Source organism: Mchenga conophoros, linkage group LG22 (assembly GCF_057382185.1).
Source record: "Mchenga conophoros isolate Kocher_MC1m ecotype Shallow Benthic linkage group LG22, M_conophoros_male_GT1.1, whole genome shotgun sequence".
NCBI classification, from domain to species: domain Eukaryota; kingdom Metazoa; phylum Chordata; class Actinopteri; order Cichliformes; family Cichlidae; genus Mchenga; species Mchenga conophoros.
In genome coordinates, this window is record NC_140546.1 from 20,572,658 (window position 1) to 20,598,969 (window position 26,312).

The following is a 26,312-nucleotide window of genomic DNA, read 5'->3' on the forward strand; positions in this document are numbered from 1 at the left end:
CAAATCACTGTTATACAGTAAACAGTATTTTAGGGTGTTTTGTGGCCAAAAACACGCCTGTGGGGGGAAAAAAAGTAAGCTTGCAAATTACACCGCATCTTTTACTGTGTCTGTGCAGTGCTTTTGACTATGACACAGAAAACATGAACTCAGAGGACATCTACAGCTCACTGAAAGGTGTCACAGAGGCGATCCAAAACTTCAGCGTTCGCAGCCAAGAAGACATGAATGAACCCGTCCAGCGGCGAGAAGGAGAGGAGGTGAGTGGAGGAGGCCAACACATTAGGGACATAAGTTCAATTCCTGGTGTGAATACAACCAGACCTGAGTGGTTTGTGTAACAGTTGGCACAATTCATGGGGGCGTTTGAACATTTTCGAATATTTTTATTTGATTCTACCTTCATGAGGTTTCCCCCACAGCAAGAGACAAGCAGCGGTGCAGCAGCCAGAGATCATGAATGTCAATAAACTTGTGGGAAGTGGGCAGGTGTGGAGTTAAACTTCTCTCAACTTGGAGGCGAGCAATTGAAACGAGTACAAATGGAAGTGAATATTACCGTTGACTGGCCACTGAGGCTGATAAATACACTATATGGACAAAAGCAGTGAGTCACCTACAGGAGCTGCTCACCCATGGAAACATGTCGTGAAGCTCCTGGTGCGCAGTTTTATGCTGATGTTAGTGCCGTCACCCAGCTGATCACGGACGTTCTAAAGAAGCTAACAAAGGCAAAGTGACGAAAGCAAAAAATATCCAGAGGTCAGAACCAGACACAAGCTAGCAGCCTCAGTTTGAGCAAAGGATCAAACTATTTACTAACCAAATTATGGAGACGGGTGAAATGGGGAAAAGGGTTGATTTGCTGTTATCTGGTGGATTTGTAAACATACAAGTTTCACAAACTGGCTTGTTGAAAGGGTTACATCCAGTTATAGCACCACACTTGAATTCATATGTTTTTCCATATAGTGTATATTATAGGGTTGCCTTTGACTCGTGAGCAGTCACCACGATGCAGTGCATGGTGGGCAAATTGCTTTATAGTGACCAGGCTTCTGAATGGTCTCTTTATTTTGATACCAGATGAAAAATACCACCATGGTGCGGTCCTAACGCAAGCAGCTATACACCACGATCTCGCCAGTAGTATAAAAGTGTGAGAGTTGAGATTTTATTCCTGATAAAATAAGCAAATACCAGAATAAAAAGAGGATAAGACAGAGTATTCAGACTTTGTAATAGGTTTTGACACTCTCATTTAGCTCTGCACTCAGAAAGTATTATATCGTCTTTTGACCTTACAACATGTTTTCCAAGACTTGCAGAGGCCTGAAACACCCACACAGGTGTACTGTAGGGGACGCTGACATCTGATCTGCCCCACCACCCGTCCGTTAGCACAGGGAGTGAGAAGCATACATTGTTTATGGGACTGATAACTGTGAAAAATAATCTTCTACAGCTGCTGATAAAATCCTGTTTGTTTTATTTAAGCCTAGCTGCTGAAAAGCATCCCCAGTTATTATTTTGTGACGCTTGTGTAGGTAGCCTGCTCGTTCAAAACAAATTTATGACTTCAGACATGCCAGGTCTTATTTTGCAGCCCCTTGCAGTGACCCCGGTTCCTTTTAAGGACACGGCGTACTCTACTACAGAGGTGTGACCTCCTGACATTTTCCCCATGAGATGCAACTGAAACCCAAGTGGCCCACATGTCATCAACGTGCCAATCACAGCACACCTGACTCATCAAACCCCAGCTTAGAGCATTTAGCGGCTCGAGTGTAAATATACACATACAAATAAGAGCACCTTAAACCCTGCTCAGCTCCTCACCTGGTGCTTCATGTGTCTGCCTTTTTAAGTGATAGAGTTGTTTTTGTTTGTGTGTTTGTTTTCTTACGCTCTCATTTAGACAACAAGATCCTCTCTAAAAAGGAAACTTCATCCAAAATGTCCTGATATATGAATGAATTTTAAGAAATCGAACGGAGACATGTTTGTTTTAATTCATTTGGCGTATTTACCATCTAAACACATAAAACAACTCTGCAGTTCAGACTGTTTTTAAACCAGAACTTTTGAACTCTTTAGAGTTTGACTGCTTGGTTCATTCGCTTTGTTTTTAATCCACCTTTGTTTTCAGGGGGGCAGCGGGACAGATGGCAGACTGTCAGATATGGGCGACGGCGGGCGTATGGCTCTGGACAATAAAACGTCTCTCCTCAACACCCCCCTGCTCTCCTCCAGCCCCCGAGTATCCCGCGAATACTTGTCCGACTCTCCCTTCAAACACAGCCGCAAAGACACCAGCCTGGACGACTCGGAGCTTCAAACTGATGGTACACAAAAGCATTCTGGCGGAAAAGGACAAATAACGACCTCGAGATATCGCTAACGTGGGTTATTTTCTGTCGCCTGTCTCCTCACAGATAGCAGCCTGGATCAGTCGGAGCTGGTGGCCGAGCTCCTCAAGGAGTTATCCAATCACAACGAGCGCATAGAAGAGAGGAAAGCAGCACTGTGTGAGCTGCAGAAACTGATACGCGAAAACACCCTGCAGGTGTGGGACGAACACTTCAAGACCATCCTGCTGCTCCTGCTCGAGACGATGGGCGACAGAGAGGTACACACACACTCATTTCAAATCTACAACAACCAAATGAAAGGGGAGGGGAGAGGAAAAAAAAAAGCTAAAGTCGCTCACTTTTATCTTAAATCCTCTCTCAGCATGTGATCCGAACGCTGGCTCTGCGGGTGCTGAGGGAGATTCTCAGCAAGCAGCCCTGGAGGTTTAAGAACTACGCAGAGCTCACCATCATGAAGGCCCTGGAGTCTCATAAAGACCCTCACAAGGAGGTGCGTTTATCCACACCCACGCTAATCTGCTCACTGAGAAGCTGATTTTATCACAAAGCATTATCAGACCATGAAGCGGTGGTGCAGAACACTCCTTTATTTTATTTATGGATCATCAAAGCTGGAAAAAAGCTTTGTGATTATCACTTGGTCATGTTGTATATTCATATTTCTCTGCTTTTCTGTAGGTGGTTCGAGCAGCTGAGGAGACAGCAGCCATGTTGGCGTTGTCCATCAGTCCAGACCAGTGTATCAAGGTGTTGTGTCCCATTATCCAGTCAGCTGATTACCCAATCAACCTGGCCGCCATCAAGATGCAGACCAAAGTAGTGGAGAGGATTCCCCGCGAAGGCCTGATTAGCCTGCTGCCCGAGATTGTACCAGGACTGATACAGGTAACATGCAGCTCAGATATGTAACTGTTCATTTGGAGGATGAAAGTATCAGCCGTGCAGTATCGTAGTTGTCTGTCATCTGCTTTATCACACACAGCCTTCACGTTCATGCATAAATATGATTGTTATGAAGAACTGCAGATCTGTAAGTTGTGTTCTTCTGTCTGAACAGGGTTACGACAACTCTGAGAGCAGCGTGAGGAAAGCCTGTGTGTTCTGCCTGGTGGCCATCTATTCAGTGATAGGAGAGGACCTCAAACCGCACCTCAGCCAACTGTCCAGCAGCAAGGTAAGTTGAATTCATCGTAAACCAGCTCGCTAAAGATGTGTCGTTTCTCATCCTGGTCACCAGGATCTTTCTGTGTATACATTTCAAGCTCTCGTGTCAACAGGTTTCCACCAAGAATCATCTTTTTATTTTAATTTTTTGTTCAGCTGATTTTTTTACTTTTATTTTTATTGCACAAAAGACAAGAGTGCGATAGTAAAGTGCAAACTGCATCGAGTACAGAAACAACTACAATATACTGCTTAATAACTTCAGCTGCAAAGACAGCAGCTGGCACAAAGCTAGCCAAGAACTTGGAGTGATTTTAAAGCTGAGTGAAGGCCGACCCGAGCCCAGCAGGCCCTGTAACTCGGGCAATGATGAGCAGTCAAGCTTGCAGCCTCTGTTTTTAAAGTGGCGATCACTTTGAAGTCTCTTGGCGCTAGTTTTCGTCTTTTGTTCTTATATGTAAAAACAAAGAGGAAGATTCTATGTGCGTCCTCATTTGTGTCAGTGTGTGGCACTGTGGCCTCAGGTTTGTATAATTCCGTTAATTGGTCATTGTGTGACCGCACGTATCAGGTTATTGTTATTTAACCTGAATTCTTTCTGAAAGCCAGCAGAGGGCGACTCCTCTGGTTGCAAAATATACTTTAGAATTGTATACAAGTGTATAAGTAAAAATGACACCTCTTATCAGTTCATTTGTGACCTCTGTAAATTGTTTCCTGATGTGGTTATGATCATAATCTCCGAGAGTCTTACTGGAAATAACATGAAGTGAACAGTTTACTGTTTAAAGTAAAGTAGGTGATTTAAAACGTGGCGCTCTACCAGCATGCAGCGTCCTCAACAAAAACGCTCAAGTGAAGCACTCACATCAGGACACGGAGCCATTACAATCGCTACATCCATCCTTTATAAACAGTTGATGGCAACAACCATAAAAGATGAGTGATGAGTCTGTCAGCTACAGACTGATCTATTTGTGATGAATCCCAGGGCGACCTTTCAAAAACGGTCATGTGATAAACATTACTTGCCCAAATAATGCAGGAACCATAAACGCCACGTGTCAGCACGCGGTCGGCCTGCTCAGCTGGAGTAACTGCAATCTCGCCTTTTAGATTTTTAGCATCTCTTGGCTTGCACACATTATTTAATTCATGTTCTTCTGTTTTTCTATCTGCAGCTGAAGCTGTTGAATCTGTACATCAAGCGCGCCCAGTCCGGCACCACCGGCAACGAACCCTCAACCGAGGGCCTATAGGATACAGAGCGCCGTCCCACAGGGCAACTACAGAACTGCAGCTATGCCCACCCAACATAAACCATCTGTTCATGAGAACACAGCAACACAGACTGAGAACAAAGCATTCACAGGAGCAAACTACATACACCACACACACAGCTGTTAGGTACACACAGTCATCACACGTGCAGAGGAGAGTTGTAGTTCTGCTCGCCATTTCTTAGGATCCCTTCTGACTGAACTGAACCCTCAAACTCGGATTAAACTTAAACAGACATGCAGTCACACCCTCCACAGGTTTGTCACTACTCACTCAAGGATGAAGATATTAAATGCCCGTCCTGTCCGCTCCGCTCCATATCCACAGCACATTCCCTCTGAACAGCATCTCGAGGTCAACAGGAAGTGGTGCATCTGCATGGTTCTCATTTCCCTGGGCGGTAATATTCCTCCAACGGTGCTGTCTCCTCGTTTCCTTCTCGAACACTCATTAACTTGAGGGAGGGGGGCGCCAGGTAGACGGGAATGTAATTTTACATTATGTCATAGTTTGGATTTCTTTTACGCAGAGAGGTTTTACTGCAGTGGTTTTTAATACCCGGAGTTTTCTCTCTCACTCAGACGTCAACACGTGTTTCAAAAAGGTGCTGATGAGCCTGAACGGTACGACCGGCCGACCCCAGCACACGCAGCACTAACACGAGTCAAAGTGGGTCCTGCCTGCTCATAGCAAATACAGTACATACAGATTCCAAAGTTTAGGAGGCGTTATGTGCTTGGCTATGCATGAGACGAAATTTAAAAGATTAATAACTTTTTATTGGGGTCTGTTGTCAGAGTGCTCTGACTGGGGTTTTAAATTAATGTGAACAGTGTCTGCCCCTTTCAGATAAATCCATGATGTCCTCCATTTCTCCAATCTCGCATCAGTTCTGGGCAACATGTGGAGAAAGATGGCTGCTTACTACATGAAGTATGACAGGACATGGCTTATTATCACATAGTGGATATGTATCTATATATGATATTAAAATGGAGTATCCAAATAACAGTGTCATTCAGGGGAGTTCCCCAGAGGGGGGGTGCACGCGCGCACCTGTGCCCATCCTTGTTTTATTTTTATTTTTTTTCCCCCTCTCTCACACACTTATTTTGTTTATCTCTGCTGAGAAATTTGTAGAAATTTATTATTTACAGCTCTGGGAAAAAAGAAACAAGTCATGTGTCACTTTTCTCCTGTTCGTGTCTTTCTTTCCTTCCTCTTCTTGTAACATTCTAGTTTTCACTGTTGTTTCCTCTGTGCATTTACAAAGCTGTGCTTACAATAAAATAAAGAACTTGTACAGATCACGATAAGCCCCGCCTCTCTTCATTTCTGCAGCATAAGAAAGTGCTGCGGTAAGGCAGTGAGCAGAAATACCGTGCATGGGTGGGTCTGTACCTCCTCACAGGAGTGTTGTTCATGCAATTCAACAGAATAGATCTATTAAATGCTAACAGAATGTTGCAGTTTATCTGATCCAGGATCAGTGATCAAACCTCTACAGTATCATAAATGTTTCGTAGTCCCTTAAAGAGTCCCTTCATCCCAAATTTACACAGTGTGACTGTGTCACAACCACTCAATTTCAGCAAACACCTCAGTATGAAAGCATCAAAAATGCAAAATTACTTTACTGATTAATATTTAGCAGTTATTTTATTCTAAAACAATTTTATTCTGAGCTGCACAGGTGATCGGTTTTATGTTTGTTTTGCGAGAAATTGGTGAAAATGTGCGTCAGGATTTTATCCTTGCTTTGACAAACCAATCAACACCAGGAGTTTAATTTACTGTCTGATAAAGCAGTGGGTTTTCCAGCTGTCGCTCTCCTGCAAAGAGCAGCAGCAGGTGGGAGATCGTGGACTTGTTAAGAAACGTTAAGAAAGTGGGCTAATCCACACATGGAATAAAAGATAACATTTAGGTCTTATGCAACATAGCTATTTGTGAAACTGGTGCTATATTTCATGTATCCATCTGTCCTCTGGGCTGTAAATTTAGGAACAGCTAAAGAGAGTCCCAGATACTGTCTGACCTGTAAAACCCCCTGGCCTTGCTGCACTCATCTACAACCTGCCAAGACCCTGCAGTTCATACTGAGTCTGTCCTCAAAACAATTCCCAACTTGGGAAAACATATCAGTTACACTGTTGAAGATGGATGTGGTATACTTTAGCAGTTTTACATACTTAAAATTTGCATTTTAAATCAACTCTTGTGTTTTGCAGGTAACAACTAACCGTGCTTGTTCCCTGGCTTGGAAATCTTGACTTTTTGACAGTTTTCTGCTTAAATTGGCTTTAATTTCCTAGAACAAGAAGACCTTGTTATGAAAAGTGGGTGTTATTGGTCGGAAAGGAAGGTTTGTTTTTAGACTTTCCATGATTTCCCTGAACTGGGGTGCATGTAGCTCTTGGGTAAGATACTAACCCCAAGTTATCTAACTCCAATCCATCTGTCGGAGTATGAATGTGTGGGAATGTTGGATAGAAAGCACTTGAGCAGGTAGAGTAGACAAGTGCTAAATGAGAATCAGTGTATTTACTGTAACGGTTCTTTTTGCAGGGTGAAATGATTGTTCAGCATACACCTTTAAGGACTTTAGTTACAAAGAAATGCACAGGTTTGAGTTTATTTGGGATATTCTGTAAACCATATAAGGTGATGTGTGCTCACATGTCACTAATATTTGGTGAATGTCCCTTAGTGAGTCGCACCTCAACTACTCTCTTGGTAAGGCAAGGCAAGTTTATTTGTATAGCACAATTCAACAACAAGGTGATTCAAAGTGCTTTGTAGGCAAAGTGGTAGGCATCAACAAGCTTCTGGTGTCTGGTATAGCGTTCATTTAAATCAGTTGGTTTCTTGGTAAGGATCTGGCTTTTAGGGCTCTTTCACAAATTTTCAATAGGATTGAGGTCGTGGCTTTGGGAAGCCTGCTCCAGCAATGTAATGTCACCCTACTTTATCTATTACAAAGCCAGTTGTCGTGTGTGTTTGGGATCATCCTCCTGTTGGAACACCTAACTGTCTTCAAGTTTCAACCATCTAGATGTTGATTTGAGGTAAAGTTCTAGCTAATTTGTCTAGTGTACTACTGGCAACAAAACGGCCCCAGAGCACGATGCTACCACCACGATGCTTGACACTTGGTAGTGTTCTTAGGCGTAAAAGCCTCACCTTTATTCCTCCAAATGCACCTGGTGTCATTGTGACCAAATAGCTTCAGTCTTTACTCGCCTGATCATTGCTTCTTTAACCAACACAGCAGTTTTCAGTTGTGCATTTATGTAACTAGAGTTACATGATAAATTTGCTTTTGGTGACACTAAATGTGGAACACATGAGTGATGACTGCTAAAACGGCCTCTGTACACCTATATACATACTGAATTTAAAAACATATTATTTATTACATTATTCAAATGTACAAGAACTGATTGATTTTTTTTATTGTAGTAATTACTGTATTCATATATTTTTAAACTGAAGGGGGGATTTTTTTTATTAGTTTTTTTTTTTTTTACAAGCTGTCCATTGCAAATCCTTCATTTAAAATGAACAAGTGTTATCCAACACTTATGCAACATGAATTTTAGTTCTGTCCATGCTAGACAAGTCAAGTTACTCCCTTGTGTTCTTTGATGTTTGCATATTTGGTGTTGACTGTCGTGTGTTTATGTCCATATTCTGAATTTCCTGAGTCAGACAGAAGGACTTTAAGTCATGAGGCGGGCCTCCCCTCCACCTCCCCCTCCCTTTCAGGGCCAAAATAGCGTGTGTGCCCCACTCAGAAAACCAGACTTGAGAGTGCGCCACGTCCAGGGTCCGAGCGGTGCGTAATTATTGACCAGAGAGTGCAAAAGGTCTGCAGCCATCTTCTGTGGACTGGACTTTTCTTCTTGCTCGACACTGACATGAATGAAACACTGATCTCCCGTTTGGACCTCGTCGTCGGAACCGGGCCGAGTGGTGTTTATGTGTAGGAGAAGTGAGGAGAGGGCTGATGAGACGCGATGTTGTTCTGGCAGCCGTACACTGAAAACTTCCGAGCCCCCCTACAGAGACAGAACAGCGGCTATACGAGGTATCCGCTCATGTACAGCTCAAATGTAAATGTTTGGTTTAGTTTATATCCTCACAGTGTGGGTGTTTGGAGCAACAACAATACCTGTTAATAAATAACTCTCGGTGAAAAGGTCAGCGCCCTGTCGCTGTATTTGCATCAGAGATATAACATTATTTTTACTTGACACTGAGGGGTGTTTGCATGCCTACAGGGTTCATATTTTTTGACAGTAACGACTTTTTGTAGATATGTGTTATAGTTTCAGGGAGGCAGAGCGCAACTACAGTTGGACACAATGACGGAAGCTCGAAGGTTGCTGATTGGCTAATAATTCTGCGCTGGGCACAGAGGGCGGCCTCTGATTGGCTGGACTCAGTCTTTGGCATCCTTCCCGAGGCTGGCGGTGGCAGCCCTGCGGGCTTCAGAGACCGACAGTCTGTGTGCTGAGGGAGCCATGTTGATGCTCTGTTTTGTGTCAAACGCTTCATTTTGGATGGTTAACGGACTGCGTGTTAAAAATAAGGAGCCCCGGCGGTGATTCCAGCCCCGCGATGAGAAGAGGAGCGCGGAGTGGGATGGTAGAGGGAGCGCCAGAGGAGAGCCGCTCTTAGGTCACCGGACGTAGCTGAAAGCAAGTGAAGTTGATGCTAGTTAGCTTCATAGCTCGGTAGCAACAGCTGGTGCGGGGCGCTGCGTGGGATGCGGTGTGTGGATTAAAACGATATTTTTTCCTCCTTCTGCTTGTGTCGTTCTGCTGAACAAACGTCAGTCGGACTGTATGAAGACTCGATACTTGAAGCAACAAAGGCGCTGCTGAATTCAGGCTAGCTTGCTTAAGCTTCCTTTTCAAAGCTAGCTGTTAGCTAACATTAGCATGCTGACAATCAGCTCGGATCTTCAGTCACGACTAACTATTTACTCGCTGAGTGGGTTCTAAGTTACTTTCAGGCATTCTGCCTGTCTTGGAGCATCCCTTTGTGCGAAAATAAACTCTCAGAACTCGAGTGGAGATATGGCAATGCATCCAGTCTCTGTGGAAAGCTACCGGTTCGCCTGCCCAGCTTGCCAGGGAGCGGCTAGCGGGCTAGCAGCATAACTTTCCTCTCACGGGTGTCATTCAGAAGCTGCAAAGCTCACTTCCTCTATAAGCCGACCTCTCGTACCTGAAGCAAGCTGGCGGCCATCCGAGTAGAAGCCGAGGACAAGGAGCTGGGGCCGATGGCCTGGGTGCTGAAGATGGACGACGCCACCATCGAGTCGGGGCTGGTTCACGACTTCGACGCCAGCCTGTCCGGCATCGGGCAGGAGCTGGGCGCTGGAGCCTACAGCATGAGGTTAGAGAGACTGAAGACAACATGCCAGTCCCAGCTTCAGTGGGTCGTTGGCAAGAACAGCTCTCTGAGTGTTAACATTACAGCCCCCCTGGGTGCGTTACTCCCTTTGTGTTGGGTGTTATGGTTTCTCTTTGTTTTGGGATTTGGACTCGAGCAGTCACTGCGGGGTGCCACGATCAGGGATGAAGATTAATTTCTCTAAACACACACAAAGGCAGGGAAGGGGACACGTGTCATACTGCCAGGGACAAAGATGTTTTGTTTTTGTTTTTTTATCAGTCTGCACTGTTTCTCAATGCACGTGTATGCTGCAAGGACATGGGTAAAGTTTTTGTTACATCCAGGAAGTCAGGAAGACACTGTTCTGGTTTTAAGAACAGGTCTGTGGCTTTGTTTCTCATAATCAGGGTTATGTGAAAACAAGTGGCTGCACATGTCTAGGCGGATGGGACTGAATTTAGACTCTTTTTAATGGAGCTGTTCTAGGTTATAAATGAAATTGCTCAAGCATTTTTTCCTCCCTCAATTCAGGACATATACGCACCTCATCTTTTATCATTGAAGCCAGTATTTTTTTTCTGTTTACCTGCTCCTGACCTCTCTAAGCAGTGATCCATGATCATATGTTTTTAGTCTGAATATTTTAACTCTGACATTTTTGAAACTCTTGCTTTCCTCCTGAATGATTTTCTTCAGAAAATGTAGCAGCAATTTAGTCACTGTAAATACACTTAATGTATCTTTTTACACTAGCACACCATCATGTTTGGCCCATTTGGTTTTTTTTTGGGGGGGGGGGGGTGTGACTCCAATAGTATTGGAAATCAAAAATTTATTTATGTATTTATTTCTCATTGCATGGTTATATTTATCCTAAAACTGTTTCACCACACAGGCAGTCCATAAGCATACTAGTGGTTTTTCTCCAGCAGCAAACTTTGATTGAACTGTTGGGAGTCTGGTGACTCTGAGATGTTGGACCCATTTATTTTATTAGAGGAACATGTCTCTTCAGATCAATGCAGAGTTAGTTTTTCAATGACACTGACCCACAGCTTATAGCAGTCCTATGCTATAACCTTTACACTCATCTGATCTTAGTCCAGTTTAAATGTCTGTGCCCTCTTGTACCAAAGACCACCATCAACAGACCAAATAAGGGAGTGTCTTTTGGAATATTGGCATTCATCCCTGCAGTGGATTTCCAGAGAGCTGTAAGATGAATGCCAGCATGTGGAGGTTTTCAGGTGTTACTGGCCCAACCCCTTATTTAAACACATTGTGTTGGTTTTTGCCAAAATATTTCACCTGCCTGTACACGCCGAGGCTAATAAACATGCAGTCTAGTAACAAATTTTATCTTCATAGTTCTGGTTTTAATATAATAACAAGCCAGTTTTTCCCTGGTTTCTGGTTAGTCAGGTTATTCCAGCATTTATGCTGATGGTGCATATTTACACTGCCTGGGCAGCATTACTTGAGAATAATCTGTCTGCAGAGGATGCATGTGCATTTCCTGCAACTGTGCTGTCATAGTACATCCGACAAGGGGACGAGAACCTCTCTGGGGAAGCAGCTGAATGATGGTGTGAACTGTCACAATACCAGTACAGGAAAGGTTGAGACTTGCTGGTCATTTGTCATTGGATTTTCCTTTTTTTTTTTGGGTGGGGGGTAAATAAATAAATTCCTAATGTTTAAAAGAGTCACCAAATATATCTTGAAGTCGATATGTGTGGAAAGACTGAGCTGAATAACTTTGTTATAAACCACCTGTTCAATTAGTAATTCTTAGTATGCGTGCACTGTTATGTAACAGGTTAATGGGAGGTCGTGATATTTGCATGATGAAGGCAAGCCCGCCGAGGGCATACATGTGCTTTATCTGCATCCGTCTACTTTTAGCGTGTGTTTATCTGAGCATGACGTAGGTGTGTGCCTGTCGCTTATGTGTGTAAGCAAGATTACTGGTATTCAGGGGATGGTATGCATTGACAGTATTAGTTTGTGCTTCAGACATACTGCTGTCTGTCTGTGGTGCAGGGGTGGGTCGTGGGTGTGTTTGGAGTCAGCAGCTGATGGGAACAGAATGTCTCGGTGTTATTCAGTGGAACGAGCTCCTCAGATTTCAGGAAGCAGATGCAGTTTTCGTGGGCAGCATGGTTCAGCTGGGCTGTGGCACCCATGTTGGTGCTGCCTCGGCTCGCTCACTCTGCAGAGAAAACACACCGGCAAGTGATTGAGAGAAAGCGATACGGGGCAGGATAAATCTAGCAGGCAGCTCTTTGAAAGACTTCGTTGTTTTGAGGAAGGTGCTGCAGGAATTATTTGAAATTTGGTAAGGTGGTTTTAGTTTGGCTCCAGATTAGTTTTCCAGGTAATGAGATGCCCTGATCTACATATTTTTGCACAGATAGGACTTCTTTTTTTGCACATGCACACACTCCTCACCCTTCTCTGTGCCCTCATTGACACTCCCACAGCATTTGTCAGGGTGAGCCAAGTACGGGAACGTTGTCTACAGTGCCTGCCAAGCGTGAGAGATGGTATATGTCAGCAGCTAAGGCTATCTCTGGGTGTTTCTGTTCATTTATCCTCCTGCGGACTCATGCATACATAATTAGAGAGACAGTTTGATCGATGGATAGTCTTCGTCACTTATTCTAAAAAAAGGTGATCCATTGAATTATTCCACACTGTGACAGGGAAATATTGCCCAACTGAAAGTGACATATCAAGAGTGAAGTGAGAGTGTTAAAATCACACAAACATTTGAGAGAAGGTCGTCCAGTACTGATGCATAAATACACGATTTCCTTTGCCTTCAGGAAGGTCACAGTGATTATGTTGTCATCAGGATGGAGCTCACATGGTGCTGGAGATTCAAACTAACTTTGAGACAAAAGCTAGTTGAAAAAAATTGAGGCCAGTGCCAAGGAAAATACGCCAAATCAGCTCCTAACGGGGAAAACTTATCGCTCACAACTGTTCTTTTATTGTTGTTTTTTTTGTTTTTCCCTCGCTGACTTGTTTGTCTCTCTCGCCCCTCCTAGTGATGTGCTGGCTCTGCCAATCTTTAAGCAGGAGGACTCCAGCCTCCCTCCTGAAAATGAGACCAAAAATCCCCCATTCCAGTATGTGCTGTGCACCGCCACCTCGCCCGCTGTCAAGCTGCATGACGAAACGCTCACATACCTAAACCAAGGTGAGACCTAAAGAACGGCAGGTGATTTTGGGAGGGGGGGTTGTTGACCCGGTTTTACACGACCCAGTTTGTGTTGCATGGCTGCCTGTCAACAATCCAACGTCAATAAATAATGAGCGCATTAATTTAATGCATTTCGGTGTGATCACTGTAAAATGAAACTCTTACTGATGTGAATGCCAGCCTCGTGTGCCCTCGACGTGACACACTAAGATCTGCCTATTACTGAAATGTATTGTAATGCACGTTGAATGCATAACAAGACGTTATTATTCCAGGTTATTTAGCATATCAATACACACAGTTTTTATTTATTTATTTAAACACAGCTCAGGGGCCTTGTTTTACGGTGGTTTGGTCATACAGACGAGATTTTGTGTTTTTTCTTGGAAAAAGTTGTTTTGTTTTTGTGTAACACTGTACTGCCCTCCAAACACTCCATTACCCCCGCTGACTTTTACTTTCTCAGTGCATTAATAATGATTATCTGTCCAACTCAGTGTTTTATTCGCTTGTTTGTTTTTTTTGCCTGTAATTTTTACTTTAAAAGTGCAAGATTTACAAGTTAACTTACTTTTTTATTAGAATTGTTTTGTATAAAAACAAAACCAGCAAAGTAAGAAATTCATCATATGGTCTAAACGTCTGTTTCTGCTTCACATATAACAATAAAATATTCTAATAAAGCCTGTGAAGGAGTTTGATAGAGAGCAGGGTCAGGTATTTTCTGATCGTTGGGGTTTATATTGCTCATATTGTAGCGATAGAAAGTACCTTGAGGTGACTGTTGGTGTGAAGTCGTGTTATATAAATAAAGCTGGATTAAATTGCATGTAATTAAACTGGAGTGAGCATGAATAAACAAAATACCTGAGCGGTGTCTTCACAGGTCAGCCTGTGCAGTGTGAGCATTTGTGCTAATTTTTTAGGAAAGACGGTTTACTTGGGCATGCATGTGTTTTTGTCTGTTTCACACAAACTGAAACATAAACCACTGCAGCAGTGACACAACTTTATACCACACTGGGGTGATTTTACAAAACTTCAATCAAGAATTAAAAGGCAAATTTACCTTCAGGTGTGATCATTTAAAGAGTATAAAATGCAAGTGGTCTCCACAGCAGCACTCAGAGGATTCTGTATCTACTTTTTTGTGTTTTTGGTCTTTGTTCCTGGAAGTTTGATAAGGTTAAACTCTGTAACTACAGAGTCGATAGGCAGACCAGTGAGAGAGTCCAGGATTTATGATAACGTTTTGTTTGCATAGCACTTATCACAACTAGCATTTCAAAGTTCTTTACACAAAGTGCAATAAAACACAGTCATGTGTAACTAAACAGGCAGGAGTTGGAAGTTAAACCATAACAATAAATTACTAAAAGAACGTTGGGTTTTTTGTTTTTTTAAAAGGACCTTAAATGTGATAACATCAATATATAATGCTCACAGTAAAATAATCAGAAGTTGTAACAAGTAATCCAAAAATGAGTTTTAGTGCCATTAAATCCCAGTATTGAGTGTTTCATCAGAGGAACCATTCCTGCAGTGTCATTCATAAATTTACAACAATAATAATGAGCCTGTACCTTTTTATTGAGTGTGTTAAATTCAAATATGTATATACTCACTGTTCCTTGTTAAATCTTTCTTTTTTGTTGTTGTTGTGTTTTGTTTTTTAATGTTCATCTACTCTCACTCAGGCCAGTCTTATGAGGTGCGTATGTTGGACAACAGGAAGCCAGGGGAGTTACCGGAGCTCAACAACAAGATGGTGAAGGTGAGAGGATCCTCACAGCTCGAGGACAATCATGCATCTGTGTCTGTAGACAGGACACTTTATATCTAATGTGTGTGTCTGTGTGTGTAGAGCATAGTGCGAGTGGTGTTTCACGACCGTCGGCTGCAGTACACAGAGCACCAGCAGCTGGAGGGATGGAAGTGGAACCGTCCTGGCGACCGTCTCCTTGACATCGGTAAAGATGCCTGCCGAGAAATGTTTGCTTAGACTGTCCCGTTCATGTGTGTGATTTGTAACTCAAATATCTGTGTGTGTGTGTCTGTGTATCAGATATCCCCATGTCAGTGGGCATTGTGGAGCCAAAGACTCACCCCTCCCAGCTGAATGCTGCAGAGTTTCTGTGGGACTTGAACAAAAGAACTTCTGTGTTTGTGCAGGTAACACTCAGACATCCTCTGACACTCATTCAAACCACAGAGAGACACACACACATACATACATCTCTCTTTGAGCCACCTGCTCAGCGTGCTGCTGAATTTCCACATCAAACACGTTTTGACTTCATCGTGTCTACCCGCCGTCTGCAGGTGCACTGCATTAGCACGGAGTTCACTCCCAGGAAGCACGGCGGAGAGAAGGGCGTCCCCTTCAGGATCCAGATCGACACGTTCGCCCTCGGAGACGGCGGAGACTACACGGAGCACCTCCACTCTGCCTCCTGCCAAATTAAAGTCTTCAAGGTGCTCACTCAATCTTAAACAGGGCACGTTTGAAACTGTGCCAGCACTCACCAGTTACATCTCTTCTTCTCTGCTTCCTGTTTAGCCAAAGGGGGCAGATCGCAAGCAAAAGACTGACAGGGAGAAGATGGAGAAACGCACAGCTCAAGAGAAGGAAAAGTACCAGCCTTCTTACGATACCACTATCCTGTCAGAGGTCGGTACAGGGCTGCTGTGAACTCCTAGGCTTTATGTGACTTTGACACTAACTAGCTTATAATACTAACAAGCTTCCAGGTTCAGTTCTTGTTCATAATACAAAAGACTCCATCACTGCCAACCAGTCTGAAAATTACAATGCTTTGGATTTAAGAACTAACGAACAGCAATAACTTTATTCAGAAAGCTGCTGAAGTCATATAATCCTCTTAATTCGTTGGCCGTGGTTTCTCACTGTTTCTCACATTCAAGTGTATAAATGTCAGGGACTCTGAAACAATCAGTTACTGCGTTTTTAAACCTCAGATCATCAAAAATACGACGATCGCGTTGAGCCCAAAAATAAAAACCCTCCTTTGATTTATTTGGGGGGAGGTGGTCTTTTTTTCTTTTTTTTTTTTAAATGTAAAAAAATCACAAATGTTTTTCACAGTGGCACAGATTTGATGTCACATTAGTTTGCCAGGTGTGTTTAATGTTAGGAGACCCGTGTTTGTTCACACGGCTGTCATCTTTCCTTCTTTCCGCCTCATTTGTTCACCAAATCAGAGGCACGCTGCTGCTGTGAAACAACAACCGGATAACTGGTTAGTATTTCTGTGCCCAGCTATCAGCTAGTCGACTTGCAGCACACAACTGAAGTGGATTTTGTGTCACTTTGTGTGGTTTTTCCATATTTTCTCAGATACTGAACAGACTTTTATTGTCAGCTCAACTGTTTGTCTAGACCAATGATTCCCAATGTGTGGGCTGCAACCCCCTATGGGGTCTGAATGGGCCACAGCAGGTCCAGTGTGCCCAGTATCCCTCCTGCACACGTTCAGGCGGTCTTGCCTCTCTAACATCGTCTCTACAGCCTGAGCTGTTCCTTTTATGTACTCCCTCCTGCTCGCTCGCAGTGAAAATTAAGTTAACTGATATTTTTAATTCTCCTATATTAGAAATGTAAATGGATGGGACCGTCTAATTTTAATCTGTGGAGCGTTTATACGACTAAATCCTGCAGGATGAGAAACATATTTCTATTTTACTTATGTTTTATAACCAACTAATAAACTTTTGGCTTATTTCTTATTGGATTCTGTAGGATTACATCTTTTTAGGGTTATTTTAAAATCAAAAGTGTTTCTATATTAGAATCTTGTTTTGACTTGTTTTGTAATTCATTTTAAAATTGCCATTATTTATTGTTATTCTTAATTATGGGGCTTTTTTTTTTTGCTCCTGAACCTTTTCTTGTCACTAATTGTAAAGATTTTAATTTTGAAACTAAAGCTGCTGATAGAAGATCAGGTTCAACAATTTCATCACTGGAGCATGAATAAATGAAAGCACAAAGGAAATGCTTTGTTAGGTATATGTGACCATCAGTTGGGCGTTTTTACTGAAGGTTTGGGCGTGCCACTGAAAATGTTTATGTTTCAAATGAAGCTGCAGGGGTGTGAAGTTTGGGAATAGCTGGTCTCGACTAAATAGTTGTGTTAATGTGACAAAAGGGATTTATTTTAATTTGTTCTAGCTGATTATATAAGTGAGATTGTTCAGGGTCTTCTCATATCTACACCCCCCTTAAACATCACTCACATTTGACTTGCAATACAGTACAGCGAGGTTGCCGAGCACCTGTACAGCAGTACAGGTGCTCGGCAACCTCGCTTTTAAACAAGAATATAACCAGAATACAGCCACTGTTGCAAAGAGATGCATCACAGACGAGGTGTGCCTATAAATTAGACCACAGTCTATGACAGTCAGTCTTGAGTCAGACTGACTGTCATAGAGACAGGTTACCTCCCATTCAATCACTTTGCAAACAAAAAGTCACCCAGAGGTCAAGGATGTCAGACAGTCGGCCCTAATTGGTAGCTGCAATTACTTGCAGCAAAAGAATCACCGGCTGATTGATGAAAGTTTTCCCAGCGAAAAAGAGGATGTCGTTCTATTTTTACTGTAGTGTGACTGAGTCATAAAGCATAACATGGACAAACTGTAAATATAACAAACATAAAACCACCTATGTCAGAACATCAGTTTTCTTAACACCTCATCCAGTTCAGGGTTTTGGGGTCTGGAGTCCTTCCCAGCTGACATTGTGGGCGAGGTGGTGGTTCTCCCCAAAGATCGCCGGTTTGTCGGAAGGTTTATATCAGAACATGCGTAACATTTTAGCCGACATTCGTCAGCTTCCCCAACAGCCAGACGGGTCTGTTTCTTCCATCAGTAAGGGCTGGACAGCCTTTATTTATTAGCATCAATCATGCTCTGCACCTTTTATCAGAGACCCAGCTTTTAATTCATTTTCACTGTTGCTGCAGTGACATAACTTCTCGCTTGGAGGAAAATGGTTTGCAGTTTGTTGCATAAAGAGGGAAAAAAACCACTTTGAATCTTTTGCAGCTTGTATTAAAATCAGTTAGTAATGAAGTCTAAAGAATTGCCTTTTATCAAATATATTACATTTATTTTGTGAAATAGTGTCTCTGTGACTTTTCGGTGTTTGGCGGGTGAGGGTGAAACTCTCCTCAGACTGTTTTAAAATGCGCTCAAATGTTATTGGACTATAATTACGGTGATAACCACACCTCTATCTGTTCCCCACATATCGAGTTGGAGGTTTTAGTTGTTTGTGTGATAACCACTGGCTGGTTAATCTCTGCTGTGTGTCTGTATGTAGACGAGGCTTGAGCCCATCATAGAGGATGCGGGCGACCATGAGCTGAAAAAGTCCAGCAAGCGGACACTTCCCGCTGATTGTGGCGACTCCTTGGCCAAAAGAGGCAGTGTAAGCATCCTGCTCTGCTCTCCTCTTCCTCCTCTTAATCACTCCACACACTGTCTGCCACCTTTTTTAGGACCTATTGTTGATTAGTGAGGCCGTCAGTTGCTGTTTAGGGGATGTTGTACTGAACTTGACTTTAGGCTAGATGGAGCTAAATGTCTTTCACTTGTTGTTTCTGTGTAGTTTGAGCTGCTTGTATCAATAAGTGCGCTTTCCACAGTGCTCTCCTTGGCCAGACAACGCCTACACCAGCACCAACCAGGCAGCTACTCTCTCCTTCGCCTCCACCCCACTGTCGACCTACACGACCTCCTCAGTACTGGACAGGTACCTTGAAAGTGTGTGTGCGTGAGTGAGAGAGCTTTCTGTTTTTTAGGTAAAGTGTATACTGGTCTTAAATCAACGTCTCTGTTTTCCAGTGACTCGTCCTCACCCAATCACCAGGCAGACCCTGGCAGCCATGGCAACTCGGAGGTTAGTGAAAAGTGACACACCTGCACGAACAGAACAGAGGTGTAAGAGAGACTCGGGTGTAGATGATGACGTAATTGATTGCTTTGCCGCGTGTGTGCTGAGTCACTGTCAGGCTGTAACGACTCGGCTGAACAGTGCAGAGGCGCTGTTAATGGTTTTAGTAACATTTGTTCTGTTCTTGAAATCGCAAATTAAAACGTCTGCTGTGACGAACACCTGCTGCCATGTCACATGATACGTTTTCCTCCCTTAATGACACAGGGTTAAGATTTTATTGAGTTTCAGTAAGTGACACAATCGCAGTACCGACTGCTGCTGTGGTTAAATCCATGTTTGTTTCTGATGAGCAGCAACATTTATTCCAGCAGATATTTAGATAACTTTTTCTGCTGTTATTACCTTTCATTTGAATTCTCTCCATGAATTTGAGCTGCATTCGAACATTCAAAGCGTATTTCCTCCCATTTATCTGCCATTATATCTCTGTGTAATATGAAATGTAGTGTTTTCAGTTACAGAGAGGAGAAAATGGTGTAGGTGACTGACGAATGTCTCACCTCCACTCTGCAGTTGAGTTTGGATCCATGACTTTTTTCCACTCTTTGTGTTTTATTTGAAATTGTCTTAAGTTTCTTTTCCACTAGCGTCTGCTCGATTCAACTTTACTCAGTTTTGGTCATTTTCTATTGCAAGTCAGTAAAGCTCAATGTGGGTGGGGTTGTTATAGCGAGGTGGCTCTTAACTCCTGTGATGCTAAAACACAATGGAGGACATTGAGGCGTTGATATACATGTTGCTAAACTGATGTTAAATGTCTGCACCGCTTCATGTGTCGCCATTTCCCCTGTTTCCGGCTTTCAAAAAAGGCATCACTCATGAGTCATCCAGTGATGTCACTCCTGTGCCAATCAGTGTCATGCAGTCTGTTGGCGTCATATTTGTGGTACCAGGTACTACCACCTAATATAAAACCCTGGTAGCCCTTGGGGCAGGCACTTTTCAGTTTTTGGTAGCCCAAAATAAATTTAAGTAGCCTAAAAACAAATAAAAGAAAATTTTGATTTATGTTTTGTTTCCTTTACAATATTATACATTAATCTAAAAATATTTAAAACACAAATTACAACAACAAATTACAATCATCAACTCAAATATTTGGTTCTAATTGAACAGAAATTTCTATGAACTTGCAAGAACTGTGTAGGACATGAATCAGTCTGTGTCAGATTCTGAATTGGAAATTTCCACTGAAATCACAGGTAAGAGGCAAGTGGAACCAAGATCTAGGACATTTGCTTTTTGAAGTTTTCACTCTTTGCGATTTTGCGAGCCCTGAAAACCCTAAAAGTCGAGCTGGTGGTTCTAGTGGAAAAGAGGCTTTAGTGCCCTCAGTTTTAATCCAAATATGGTTTAGCTCAGTAGGGCTGAGTTGTGTTAATGTTTCGACCCCCTGTTTGCTCCTCTTTACAGCAGTTGGGCCCCACTGCCTCCATACAGGACACACAGAAGTGGCTGCTGAAAAATCGCTTCAGCTCCTACACACGGCTCTTCTCTAACTTCTCAGGTATGCACAGGCAGGTTTGTCAGACACACAGCGTGGTCAGGCGTGGTCATGATGTTGAAAGACGTGCGCGTGTATTAGAAGTGACCAGATGTCCTCCCTTTTTATTTATTTATTTGTTTTAAGGTTCTGATTTGTTAAAGCTAACCCGGGACGATCTAGTCCAGATTTGTGGGCCAGCAGATGGGATCAGGCTCTTCAATGCACTCAAATCCAGGTAGGTCACACATGAGTGGCTGCTTCTGGTAAATACAAAGCAAAAAACAAGTTAAAGAGAGACAGAGACATAACATGATGTCACCCACAACAAAAACACAGCGAGTTATCTCCCATCATGCCAGCTCCAGGCTCTGTGATACACCACCCACGCTGTTTTCTGTGTATGCAGGTCAGTGCGTCCCAGGCTGACAATATATGTCTGTAAGGAGTCCCTTCAAGAGAGCCCCCTGCTGGACAGACACAGCACTAACGAAAATGGAGAACACTGTCTCTCCTCTGGTTTACACGGTAAAGACGAACAGATGCTGCTGATATTAATCAGGGACCAAATGCCGTCTGTGATTATTATCATGACCGTGAAACCGGTCTGGTGTGTTTCTGTGCAGTGTACCATGCTCTGTATCTAGAGGAGCTCACAGCTGCAGAACTCATCCGCAAGATGGCGTGCGTGTGCAGCATTCCACTGGGAACGATCAACCAGGTGTACCGACAGGGTCCTACAGGCATACACATCTTGCTAAGCGACCAGGTACACACACACACACACTCACTCTCTCTTTATATTTTGAGTGTCACATTCATGGCCCTGAAAGACTCATGAAGTGGAAGTCTTTAATTAAAAAACAGTGGAATAAATGGTAAGTGGGTTGGTGCCCTGCTAGTGCACTGAGAGCATTCACACACACATGCGTTTAACCTCTACTTTAAGTACTTTCTAACAATCTCACACACACACACACACACACACAGACTGATGCTTCAGGGGAAATTTGGGGTTCAAGGATACTCACAGAAGACCCACTCTACCTCCCAAGCCACAGTCCACCCATAAACAGGAAAATGCCTCACTGTGTGCTTTAGTGGACATGGTGACGTCCTTTTCACTCAGCTTTCAGGATGTACAATACCTCCACAAACACCGTGCTCAGAAATAAGGCACCATAGAAGTTGTGGGTTTGAGATCTGGTTTAGTGTAGTGTTGAGCCGAGGAGTGAACCACCAACCCTTCAGTTATCGATGATCTGCTCTGCCTCCTGAGCTACAAACACTCACAGCTTACAGAGGAATAACCGGGCGCCATCATCTTATTTGCATGTTGTTTATGGGCTCTGTGTGTGTCACACACACTGTGTCGCTCTTCAGAGTCGGACCTGTGTGCAACTGAAACAAACCTTTAACCTGCTGAGAATGTTTCATGAGCTCCAGCGCTTCACCCTGTTTTGTTTTTTTACTTCTCTCCCACAGATGGTTTACAACTTCCCTGACGAGAGCTGTTTTTTAATCAGCACTGTCAAAGGTCAGCAGTCTCTGCTAACAGATAGAAAGCCACAACCTAGATCACTGTTAGACGAGGATGTAATGTCTCCCTTCACTTTTCCCCCTCTCTGCAGATGAGTCGGGCGAAGGACTCCATCTAATCTTGAAGTAGTGAGGAGGACAGATGGCATCACTAATTCTCCACCCTCTGTTTTGGAGCTGAAGCCTCCCTCTGTCCATCCCTCTGCCTGCCTCTACTCTTTCCCTCTTCTTCCTCCCTGTCTCTCTAAGCGATAGCTCGACGGGAAGCAGACAGACTGCGCTAAAGCCATGTAAATGTTAGAATCTGACATGGGTGTGTCCACTGTTTCATATTGAAAACATTATTAACGAAGGAGATTTAGTTCAAAGAAGAGAGACCGGTGGGATGTGGGATAAAGGGGGGAAAGTTAGCAATGTTCTATGTATTTTTATTTTATTTTTTTATTTTATTTTTCTGTCTTTTGTATGGTTTTTGTGTGGAGATCGGAGGGTGGCGGCTCCGGGAGAGGAGTGGGGGTCGGCAGGAGAAGGAAAGCGTTTCCTTATTGCTCGTTGCCCTTCCTTCACAACGCACACAACCAGCACTAGGCCAGTATTTGGTAACCTGTACTGCTGAACAGCATGCGATCTCATACTAACTCGCTTAAAGGAGAATCCCACCGTGCCCTGCTTGTTTAACATTCTCGATGGGTTTGTCTTAATAAACCATTAATTAACCAACCAACCACGTATTGATCAGCCAAGCTTGGTAACCCCCGGAAAGAAACGGGTGTTTTGTAGATGTTTTTTGTTTTTCTTTGACTTTGTCAGACTGACTGCTTTCATTAACTCTCGTCTCGCGAAGTCGTCCTCAGTGATTTACAGCCATATCTCTGTGCTGACGCGACGTCACGCCCAGCTTTCCCGATGCACGTCCTGTTTATTCTGAGCTTTTACTCATTTTACTTCGTGCTTTATTTATGGATCAGCCGTTTCTTTCATTGAATTTACGTGTTTCTGGTGCCATACTGGCTTTTTTTTTTTTTTTTTTTTTTAAATAGAGCGATCTTTAACTCACATTTACACACACACACAGCGCATACACTTCATATTTGACTCCTCTGCTTTGTGTACTGACTTTGAAACACTCGTTCAGAGACATGTGATTCTTGGCCGTTTGTGTGCAAGAAGGAAAAACAAAGCAAAACGGCGAAACCTCTTAAGAAAACAGTCAGCCTATCCTAAAACCTCCTATCATGGGGACCAAACAGGCTTTTAGATTCATCGGCTTTTTTTTTTTTTTCTTTCTGCCTGACTCTGGACACCTTAGAAGCATTAAGAGACGATTAAGTCAAATTTAGCAGCATTGCTTGTGTGCAAAAGTAATAAACCCTCTGTTCCAGGATCTGCTTTGCAAAGAAAAAACACCAAACACCCGCTATCTCCTGGTTTCAATAGTCTTATTTCTGGAGAGGAGAAAACCTTCACAGCACCACATCCACCTTGTATTTTTACGTAGCTGAATGCAGGAAGTCGTGTCTTTCGAGCGCCCTTATCTTTGAAAAAGTGACGGGAAGCCTCTCACTGCTCCTGGGGGTTCAGTTAAGTCGACATAATGATTTTTGGTACACGGTGTTTCAGCATTTTTGAAGTGCGTACACTTGAGCGTGTCAGTGTCTGAATGTGTGTGTGTCTAAGTGTGCACTCGTATCATTTTTCTTTTCTTGCAAAGACTTCATTATGTCAGTTTAAAAAAAAAAACAAAAAAAACAACAAAAAACTTTTTTCCTGTTGGTATAATGAAACCGTGTTTTAGCTTGCTAATGTAGTAAAGAGCATGTGGAAGATGGGGGAAGGTAGGAAATGGTAATTTTTGTCAGTGACTGTAACCCCTCTGTCTTTTTCCAGACGTTAGAGACCAAGCCTGCACTGAAGAAATTCACAAAATTCAAGCTTGATGTGTAGTCAGTAGTCCTACTGCCCCTCCCCTCTTCTTAACCGAGAAGGAGAACAAAATAAATAAAACAATGTCGAGACTAAATAAAAAAAAAAAAAAGCTTTTGTCTCCCCACACGCCAGAGCCAGGACTGTAGCTCTTGTGGTGTTTTAGGAGGACGTGAGCGCCGCAGCGCAGTAAAGCTGTGGTCATCAGCTCAGACATTAATAGAGCGAGTCCGGCGAACTCTTGAATAGCAGTTTTGGTCCGCTGAAGGCCTGACCGCGTGACTGTCTGTGTGACTGTGTGTAAGAGAGTGCGAGCTCGAGAGGTGACCACTGTTGATGTACAGTACAATGTCTGATGATGATGATGCTTATGTACACAGTATCATATGCTGGAGATGTACACAACCACGTGCTGGGAATAAATGATTTCATAACTTTGTCTGGTGTCCTGCTTTATTATTACAACTGTAATGGTGTTTTTGAGACCTACATCATCCCTTTATATTTTTTTTTTTTTGTCTTTTTCAATCAAAAACTATCAAAATGAAAATAATGGATGAATTAAAAGTAGTGGGTTAATTTGTTTTATTTATTTATTTTTATTTAGGTTTGATAAACACCTTTATTTTAAATTGAGTATTCTGGCAATTATGTTGTTGTTCAGGCATTAGAAAGATTAAAATGATGGTCAATGATTTATAACTTAGACTTCATAGATTTGCAAATTTGAGCTGCTTCCTTTAGGGGTGACCACTGTGAATATCTGCCTCCGTCTCAACTTATCCAAAGCAGCATCCTGTCACAACAACCCTCTGCAATGTCCTCCTTCACTACATCCATGAACCACCTCTGTGGTCTTCCTCTTTAACTGCTGCCTGGCAGCTCCATATTTAACATCCTTTGTCCAGTAAATCCACTATCCCTCCTCTGCACATGTCCAAACCATCTTCACCCTTGTCTCTCTGACTTTGTCCGCAGATGGAACAACTTGATGGTCCCTCTGATGTCCTCATCTCTAATCTTGTCTGTTCTGCTCACTCCCACATTAAAGTCTCAACATCTTCAGCTCAGCTTCCTCTCTCTTTATCAGTGTCACCATCTCCAACCATACGTCACGTCAGGTCTCACTACCATCTTGTAAACCTTCCCTTTGACCCCTGCTGATATCCTTCTGTCAAAAATCACCTCTAACATCATCATCAGTAAGGCCAAGGCATGCACACTTGCAGACACAGACATTATATAGACTCCTTTCAAGGTTAGGGGTGAGACATATTTTGCTCCTACCTGCATAAGCAACAGTTTTTGCAGAATGTGTTCCTGATGTTCCACAGATAAGCGCGAAGAAGATGATCAACAGGAAGCACCTGGCGTGGAGACTGAAAGTATCTCTTTGAGTGTGTTAAAGGTCATCAACAAAGAATTGTGGTGTGCCTTTTGTTGCAGGACAATTAAATGAGGCGCTGCATTGACTCATAGTTTATCAAGCAGATTGTGAGCACAAAACACCTGCCTGTGAGCCCCCAAAACAGATGTTTAGGACCCAAAATCATGCAAACTCTGGTTTTCTCTTATCAGAGGCTGTATCACACCTGGGCCCTGTTTCAGGAAGCCGGTTTAGTGGAAAAACTGAGTAAGTATACCCTGAGTTAACGAAAACTCTGGGTTTTCGGTTTCACAAAGCGAGTTCAGCTGAAGCCTCAGTGAGTCACTATGACGACACACGCCGTGAAGCTAACCTGCCCCCTAGCAGGTTTACTACAACTAACCCTGACTGACCCCGCCTCTTTGTCGGAAACCTGACAGCAGGAAGTGTCAGACATGGCGTGTCCCTTCCTTGAAGAGCCAGTAGATCTTGAAGCCCAAATTCTCCGCAGAGCACTCCGCCGGGAGAGAGTGATTAGAGCGCGTATGGACATCTTATCATTACCTGATGATTTCCTGTGCGAACGT

At 43.1% G+C, this 26,312-nt stretch overlaps 2 protein-coding genes across 38 annotated transcripts in view; both read left to right on the forward strand.

Moving 5' to 3' along the window:
• The window catches only part of clasp2 (cytoplasmic linker associated protein 2), a 65,597-nt gene extending 59,470 nt beyond the window's left edge, over nt 1–6,127 (forward strand). For all 35 annotated transcript variants that reach the window (XM_085262823.1, XM_085262787.1, XM_085262824.1 and 32 more), the window contains 7 exons: nt 119–260; nt 2,150–2,345; nt 2,436–2,629; nt 2,734–2,862; nt 3,051–3,257; nt 3,430–3,546; nt 4,718–6,127. In XM_085262823.1, the coding sequence (XP_085118949.1) occupies nt 119–260; nt 2,150–2,345; nt 2,436–2,629; nt 2,734–2,862; nt 3,051–3,257; nt 3,430–3,546; nt 4,718–4,795 (1,063 nt within the window). In that variant the 3' untranslated portion in view covers nt 4,796–6,127. The remainder of the gene's footprint in view (nt 1–118; nt 261–2,149; nt 2,346–2,435; nt 2,630–2,733; nt 2,863–3,050; nt 3,258–3,429; nt 3,547–4,717) is intronic.
• Nucleotides 6,128–8,608: 2,481 nt separating this feature from the next.
• On the forward strand, nt 8,609–24,798 carry ubp1 (upstream binding protein 1). Of its 3 annotated transcripts, none has more exons than XM_085261765.1 (16): nt 8,609–8,907; nt 13,277–13,428; nt 15,129–15,205; nt 15,296–15,401; nt 15,497–15,603; nt 15,754–15,906; nt 15,992–16,102; nt 18,779–18,886; nt 19,104–19,210; nt 19,303–19,357; nt 20,828–20,921; nt 21,045–21,135; nt 21,307–21,425; nt 21,524–21,666; nt 22,383–22,434; nt 22,529–24,798. In XM_085261765.1, the coding sequence occupies exons 1-16, from the start codon at nt 8,837–8,839 to the stop codon at nt 22,564–22,566; spliced, it is 1,584 nt and encodes a 527-aa protein (XP_085117891.1). In that variant the 5' UTR covers nt 8,609–8,836; the 3' UTR covers nt 22,567–24,798. The 3 variants fall into 3 exon arrangements, with proteins under 3 accessions (XP_085117891.1, XP_085117892.1, XP_085117890.1); XM_085261764.1 differs by lacking the exon at nt 8,609–8,907 and adding an exon at nt 9,272–10,223; XM_085261766.1 differs by lacking the exons at nt 8,609–8,907; nt 18,779–18,886 and adding an exon at nt 9,271–10,223.
• The last annotated feature ends 1,514 nt before the right edge of the window (nt 24,799–26,312 follow it).